General features: G+C 31.4%; 1 protein-coding gene across 1 annotated transcript; it reads left to right on the forward strand.

Annotated features, from left to right (window-relative positions):
- Positions 1 to 3621: 3621 nt before the first annotated feature.
- Positions 3622 to 8037, forward strand: LOC145801702 (uncharacterized). Its single transcript, XM_082893432.1, has 7 exons — positions 3622 to 4026; positions 5837 to 5993; positions 6118 to 6174; positions 6333 to 6471; positions 7056 to 7160; positions 7386 to 7576; positions 7814 to 8037. Exons 1-6 carry the CDS (start codon positions 3710 to 3712, stop codon positions 7532 to 7534), a joined length of 924 nt encoding a protein of 307 aa, XP_082749558.1. The 5' UTR covers positions 3622 to 3709; the 3' UTR covers positions 7535 to 7576; positions 7814 to 8037.
- Positions 8038 to 8522: the final 485 nt, after the last annotated feature.

Consider the following 8522-nt stretch of genomic DNA (forward strand, 5'->3'; position numbering starts at 1 on the left):
AAGGTTATACAGCAGTAAAAATATCTAATGAGAAATGAAAAATGCTTGGGAGCACTAATTAGTGCTCCCACTAATTAGGTGGCAGTGGGTCCCGCCATTAATGATGTGATATTTTGGTCTTGGAGTTGTATTTTTTTTTTTTTTTTACTTTTTTAATGCATTAGTTCTATTAGTGGTGGTATTTTTAATGGGATGAATCATTGTTGATGAGAAATTGTTATATGTATGGAGTTAAAAGAACTTGATTCTTTTTAGGCTATGTTGGCATGCAAGGAATGGAATGAGAGTGAAAATTGAAATGCAAGGTATGATGAAAAGGAACCATTTGTTGTCAATAAAGGTTGGCGTAGGAATGACAAAGCAATTCTTACTCATATTTAATTATGCTTATTAAATTAATAAAATAAAATCTATATTTTAAATCAAATTAATAACAACCAAACTAAACATGTAGATCAATGATAAAATTGATATTTGTGGTAGTAATGGTGTTGAGTGGTGGTAGCGGCAACATTGGTGTTGAATGTAGCATGGTGGTTAGGCGGTGGTAGAGTAATGGCAAAGGTACTAATAAAATTTTATTACTTCTCCATTAAAAGATTCTTAACAAAATCAAATGAAAAATAACATTGACATAAAAAAAATTATATTATTATTAGTAATGTTTTTACTATTAATAACATTCTTTATTCTCTATCAAATTATGTTAATTTGAACATAGGATACATTATGGGGAGAATAATAGGGTAAATTACCAATAGATTTTAATAGTTTAATTTAATTTTTATCAAGTTTTATTGAAAATAAGTCCTAATAAAATTATCATTAAAAATAGTTTTTTGTGACAATTTTTTGCATGTCACTAAAAATTGATAATTAGTGACTTTTTTCACATTATTTTTTAAATTATTGTTAAAACTTACAATTAGTGACGTATTTCTGTGACGAATTTTTTAAATTATTGTTAAAAATTAGTGACGTTTTTCTCTAACATCACTAAAATTTATAATTGGTAACATTTTTTACGATAAAAATTTTAAACTATTATTAAAAATTAACAATTAATAATATTTTTTTAATAATATTTAATAAAAAATATCATTAGTTATTATAAAATCTATTAATGAGAAAGAAAAGAAAAGAAAGAAAAAGAAAAGGAGCTAGCATGCATTCCCCATTTCCAAATTGGGACCAATGGGTGTTGATATGATTGACTCAAAGAACTTGAAGAATAATGGAAAGTTGAGTCTAATCCCATTCTCCATCTATCCATGCCCCCTTTCCTCTTTTCTCTTTTCAAAGTAGGAAAATGGGTCTGTGCAATAAAAATATATTAAAAAATATGAATTTATGTAAATTTATTTTGAAATATATGAATATATATTAAAATTATAAATAATTTAATATTATACGTATTTTTTTAGGAGTCCCAATGTCTAAAATCACATTTTAATTTGTTTGATTTTGATTTTCAGAAAATACTTTTTAAAAAATTTTACATTTTTATTTTCTGTATTTTTTTTGTTTTCAATGAATTTTTTTAATATTTTTAATAATTTTTTTATTTTTTAAACACACTTAACATAAATACGCTTAAAAAATATAATATTTATAAAAAAATCTTTAAAAAAATCACTAAATAGAAAAAATACAAAAAAAAATTATGAAAATTTTGTATATTTTTGTATATTTGTGTATTTACTAATTTTTTAAAATATTTTTTCATAAATATTTTATTATTTAGATATATCTAAGTAAGGTGCATCTAAAAAAATAAAAAATTATTTAAAAATTTTAAAATATTCACTAAAAATAAAAATATATGAAAAATAAAAAAATTAATTTAAAAAAAATTAAATTTAAAAAACTGAATCTACACACCGATTATTAATATTATTATTTCCAGGGCGCATGCAGCAGTTGGACACAATCATGATTGATTGACCCACCATCTCCAAACACTACTCATTAGCACCCTCTAATTTGTGTACTCTTCCAGTCACATTGGAGGAGATGATTTATCGTGCTTACCAACCTACCTCTGTTGAAGTTCAGAAGTTATTTGGTGTCTAGAGACACGCCAGTGCTGTAATTCGTGAAAAAGTTGAGATTTATAATTTTATTTTAAATGTCAGGAAAACTAAATAAATATATATATTTTTTTTTGTTGAACTTATCCTTAAGGTCCATACTTTACCTTTTTATTTTTTTTTATTATTATTTTTTTTAAGTTCATATGTCATGAAATTGAAGTGGTAATTTTATAGGTTCGATAAGAAATTAATAATGCAATGGATTCACGCATAAAATTTTAAAAATTATTTGGAATTTTATATCAATGGTTCAAATTTATTTCATATGTGGATTTTACATTTTATCAATTCAATCTTCACCATACAATCTGTTTTTGAATACATTCTAGGTCCTAAAATTTTGGAACCTAACCTTTTTAATAAGAAATATATTTGGTTGATAAAACATAGAACTATAACGAATCATGATTGGTAACTCGAATTTTATCTTGTCCTGAATAGCTCAAATTTTAGTTTACCGATTTATTAGCCGGTCATCCAAGTCACCCAGAAAGAAGGCTGACAGCCGCAGTTTATAAAGTGACAACTGCAATAGACAAGTGTTATACCGGTCGTTCGAGTCGTCATCTGACTGGTCGATCGACAAGTACAAATTCAAGCGGGGCAAGCTGAATTTGAGCTACCAAGAATTATTCAAGTGGCAAACACTAAATAAGTTTCCCAAGGCCTGTTTGAACATATTTATCAAATGTAAGTTGTTTTTTGGAGTGAATAATTTTTTGTAGCTCGAATTGAGCTTGCCTGATCTGAATTTGTGCTGGTTGGTCGACCGTTCGGACGACTACTTAGATAACCGGTGCAATATTTGTCTACCGTAGTTGTCACCTTATTGACTGTGGTTGTCAACCTTCTTTCCAGACGACTAGCCAGCTAACCGACCGATCGATTGGCAAATCAAAATTCAAGCCATTCAGAATAAGATGAAATTTGAGCTACCATGATTCTTACCACTTATTAAAGTACTCTTCGGCTCTTGTACATTTATTTTGGAATTACACAAATATGTTGTATTTATATAAGGTATTATCAGATTTAATACTTTACATAGTATTTTTGCATACATATCAGATACAAAAAAAGTATCCAATTTTTTTTCGTACTTTAAAAAATATATATATATATATATACTCAAGTTATATCTCAACCGGAATAGTGTTTTCTTTTATATAGAGTTAAAATTAGTTTCACTATTTTTTTTTAGAATAATGCTTGGGACCCCCTTTTGGGGGTCACCCCCTCACCCCCCCTTTGCCACGTGGCGGGTGGTGATTGGAGGAGTAGGAAAAAAAAGAAAAAGAAAAAGAAAATGTAACCAATGAGAGAGAGAGGGGGTCAAAGGGAGTGGGAGGAAAAGGGGGATGAATCATTGTTGTTTTTTTTAATACTTACACTACTAAAAAATTGACCTTTTGCGTCTATTTTTTTGCGACGGCCTGATTAGCCGTGGCAAAAAAAAAAAAAAAAAAAAGAAACTACGACACCATAAGTTAGTAAATGGTCCTATGTTTCATTTATTTGCGCCCTTTTCTTTGCCCTAGCAGACTCACTCAACTCTCTCTCTCTCGTTCTTGCTTTCTGTGTCGCTCTCCCATCGTTGTCTGAAGAACTCCACCAGTATGAATCTCTCCCTCGATCTCTCAATCTCTTGGTTTCTGTCTCGATCTCTTAATCTTTCTTCCTCTCTTGATCTCTCAATCTCTCTTTCGCACAATCTCGCTCTTTCTTTGTGTCTGTGTATATCTCTCGCTGCAATTTGCGCGGTTCATCACAGAGAAACCCTAACTTTGCTAGTAGACCGCAATGAAAAGGTCTCTTGGAGTTCTCAAATGCAGCAGAGTAAGCTCACCTATCATGCATTTCATCTATCTCAAAATTCACTTACATTGCGCACATACACAGAGATTGTCTTTGAGCTTCATTGTGTACAAATCAGGTACCAACTCTCTTCAAATTTCCTCTGTTTTTTCTATTCAGTTTGTTTCGATTTGTTTCATATATGTACTCGATCTGGTTTTGTATCTAAGAATTCCTTTGTTTTTATTTTTTGCACTATAATAATACGTTTTTTTGTTGATTTGTTTATTCTCATTTGAGTTTGAAATTACGTTTGATCTGGTTTTGTAGATCAGAGTTCTTTGGTTTATTGTGATTAATTTAGTTATGTTTAGATTCAGTATTTGCTAGTCAAATTGATATGGATCACAATAATATGATTGCAATTCTTTGTAATTTTTTCTAGCGTTAGTCAAATGAAGTTTGAATGATAGGTACTCTTTGAACTACTTGGATTGATCAAATTACAATGACAACTTATGATTAAATGTCTGTCTGGTTATGCTGCTTGTTTTTTTCACATTCAGATTCCAACTCTGTCAAAAGTTCCTTTGTTTTTCTATTCAGTTTGTTTTGATTTGTTCTCATTCTATTTTGAGTTCATATCTGTACTTGATCTGGTTTTGTAGCTCAGAATTCATTGTTGTTTTATTTTGTTTAAAAGAGTCCCAAAAATCTGTGTTCTTTTCACTGACATAAAAATAAAATAAAATAAATAATAAAAAAATTATTGGGGAATTGTTTGACTTGTTGTGGAATGCATCATGTTATGTTGTTAGATAGTTTTTATTCATGATAATGGACTTGTATGCATCCATATATGCTTTCTAACATTTTGTCTAAATTTTGCTTGGATGAAGAGAACAAGTAAATTTCTAGGTTTTTATCAGTTTTCAATTGACAATCCAATGTTCTATGTTGATACAATTGCTTTGTTTCCATTTATAGTTGTCCATATAATAAAAACGTGGAGGAGCCTTGTCTATCATTCCCAACTAATTACAAAAAAGGTTGTGGATGAACTAATTGGGGCTAATCCAGTTGGGCAAAACTGGTTCACCACAAAATCAAGGATTTAAGTCTTGTCACACACAAGACTTCCCTCCCCCTAGCTACGACCTCTAATACATAAAAAAAACAAAAAAAAAAAGGATTTAAGTCTTGCCACATACAAGACTTCCCTCCTCCATTACCATTTCTTGAACTCCCCATATATATGACATAAGGTTGCATTATGATATGAACAGCTCTAGGTAGTGATTAAATACAAATTTATTTAGCTTTTGTACGGTGTCCGATAGGTTTATGTGCTCTAGGTAGTGATAGGGTTTCTTATCTTCTATATGTTAATTTCTACAATATATACATATATATATTGATTTCTATAATGGATATTGAAGTCTTATTCTCTCTACTGTAGAGTAAAGCAACTGTCAAATGTAGAAGATAGGAAGCGCATTAATCTCATCCACCTTAAATGGAAAAATAAGAAAAAGTGCCCATACATTCAATAGAAGGGAAGTTACATCCCTGATGATGATACATTTAATAGAAGGGAAGTCATTCAGTAAATACACATGGTGTCTATTTCGTTGTAATTAGAAGTGCTTATCAATTATCACTTTGAGCTGGGAATATTTTAGAAGTAAATACAAGCATTAGCACACAATTAGCATAATATAATTACCAAAAGATTTCCTACAACGTAAATACAAGCATTAGCACACAATTAATATAATTGGAAGGAATTAATATCAAAAGAATGCAACATCTCCTATATTAATCAACATAATTATGCAATTTTGGGCATTCATCAGTAACCTATCTTGGATGAAATTACTTTTGCATTAATGAGGCATTATGAGCTGAATTTTAAAACACAGGATTCTTCTTTATTTTTTATTGCTTAGATCTCTAAAAATGCAGGACTTTAGGAAAAGTCAGGAGCCTGCTGTTCAAAAGCTTAAGGAACCTATCTTGGATGAAATTACCCATGCATTAGTGAGGCGTTACGAGCTGAATTTTACTAGACAAGATACGTCTTCTCTCTGGTTTTTGTGCAAAGAGGTAATTATTATTTGTCATGCCTTTTCCTTTCTTTTTGTCTTTCTCTGCAAAATTCTAAACAAATAATTCTAATCTATATGATTTCGTCGTTGGTAACTGTTCATTTGAATTTTAAATTTGTCAGGAAGCATCTTTATTGAATATAACTGACCGAGCTTGTGCTTCGTTCACTCCATCTGAGGTACGTAGCTTTGCTGTTTATTTACCTGTTGTGGAATCTATTGTCCCCTCTGTTTCTGTGTAGGCTATCCACTAATTTGTGCAAATTTTGTTGTTGCCAGTACCATGGTTTGTTTCTTGCACAGTATACACTAACTTGCCCAATATATACATTTTTAGGTTGCTTTGCTGGAGTGGACTGATGATTTGGGACTGTTCATATTAAAGGGTCATGGTAATGCGTTAAACTATAGGATGGGAGTGCCATTGCTTGAAGATGTTGTTCAGTCCATTGAACAAGCTATTAAAGCCAAGGACGGTTAGTAAACCAAATTAATTCTGCTTTTGCAGTTTTGTTGTCTTACACCCTTGTGCTGTGTCCTTTTCTCACAGCACACAATGGCTGAACGTTTTTGGCTGGAGGTCAGAGATGTCTAATAGAATAATATGGACAGGAATGACTTAATGGAATGATTTTATTTAGATTTCATTCTTTCCTCTTTATTATGGACAGGAATGACTACAATTGATTAGTTGGCTGATACTGAACTCAGCTCCAATAACATAATCTTACTGGAAACTATGTGATGTCAGTTCTAGGAAATTCAGCCCCTGGTCGTATAAGTGGGTCTCATTAGTTCATTAATTCTTTAATCTTGTTAATGATTTTTCACCGTCATTGTGGTTGTTTGCTATTAATGCTATTGCATCTATTTCAAAACTAGGACACTGGCGTCTGTTTCAAGACTCATCTGAAAAATTAAATGTCTCGTTTAATTGGAAGTCTTCATGGCTAATGCTGGGAACAAAAGGAAAAGGAAAGCAAATGAATGTTTCACATAATAAAAAAGTGATGCAAATGATATGTTACTTGTTCATAATCTACGCCTTCTGTTACTGTAGAAGAACATGCTCCTGGCAGTTACGAAAAGGCAAGACTGCGATTCGCTCATGCAGAGACTCTGGTTCCATTATCATGTCTTCTTGGGCTCTTTCTTGAAGGATCTGGTGAATACTTTCATTCTCATATTTGAATCTCTATCTATTATATGATGGTTACATGTATGCGTTTCTTTTCTTTTTTTCATTTTATGGGGTTTGAAGGTTTTTTGTTTTTGGGGAGGGGTGGAGATCTGGAGGAAATCTTGATAATCCCCAATGTGTTTCTATTTCTTCCATATGACTTGTGCTCGTGTTGTGTCCTCACTAGGCATTATTTGTTGAATATTTCAGAGTTTGAAAAAATACAGAAGGAACAGCCTTTGCAACTCCCTCCAAAGCCTCCACATAGAAGAAATTGGAGAGGCAGTACGGTGGCGGCTTTTGCTGGGAATAATATGCTGGCACTTTATAGTTGTCCGGACAAGTCTTCAAGCAAGTAATTTGTTCAAGTTCTACATAATGAGCGCCTCGTTCCAATGCCAGTAAGCTTTTGTTGACTAATTTTTCGAAATGTCATAGATCTTTGTTCTTACTGACCTCTCATCCATATCTAGGAAATGGTAGTCATGTGACCTAAAACCTATTTATAAGAAACCCACTGATAATATCTCATCCATATCCTCTTAAAGTTCGAATCCCATGGGAGTGATTAAAATTGATAATTTTTATTTTGGCAGTATATAATTTTGTCATTAATGCCTGAAATTTTTGTTGCATAGGTGCAATGTGGTGATGTGGAACTTGAAAAGGAAATTGATGAGAAGATTGGCCAGTTCATTGATAGAGTGGAGAAACACCCGAGTAAGAAAATTGATGAGAAGATTAGCCAATTCTAGATTGTATTTTTTTCATAAAAGAACTTTTTTCACATTTTTAGTTGTAATAACTTTCACATATGGCTCAAATTTTGAGACTCAAATGGAATGTTCAATTAAACTATAATGCTATATTGTCTAAATTCTTGTCATTGCTATTCCTAGAGTACTTAACGCTACACTTTTATGCTTTTTTATTTATTTATTTTTTGCGACGGTAACAAGGTGGTCGCCAAAAATCATGTTTGTGTTTTTCTTTATTTTTTGCGACGGCAAAATAGCGGTCGCCATAAGTAGTTTAGGTGGTCGCAAATAATTTGCGACCGTTGCTTTGCCGTCGCAAAAAGTATTTGCCACCCCCATATTCGCGACTCCCATTTGCCGTCGCATGGGCCGTCGCAAAAAGCCTTTTGCGACTGTTTTTTATTATTTGCGACGGTTTATAGCGGTCGCAAAAAGTGTTTTTTTTAGTAGTGTTAGTAAGATTTTAAAATTAATATTATGATATTTAATTTTAATTTATATCTTATTTTTTATATTAAATATGAATTATAGGTTAAATCTTAACCAACTAAACCATTTAACTAATTTTGACATTACTTCAAATTAAAAG

The sequence above is a fragment of the Camellia sinensis genome, chromosome 1, assembly GCF_055761805.1.
Source record: "Camellia sinensis isolate YWXY chromosome 1, ASM5576180v1, whole genome shotgun sequence".
In the NCBI taxonomy this organism is placed as follows: Eukaryota; Viridiplantae; Streptophyta; class Magnoliopsida; order Ericales; family Theaceae; genus Camellia; species Camellia sinensis.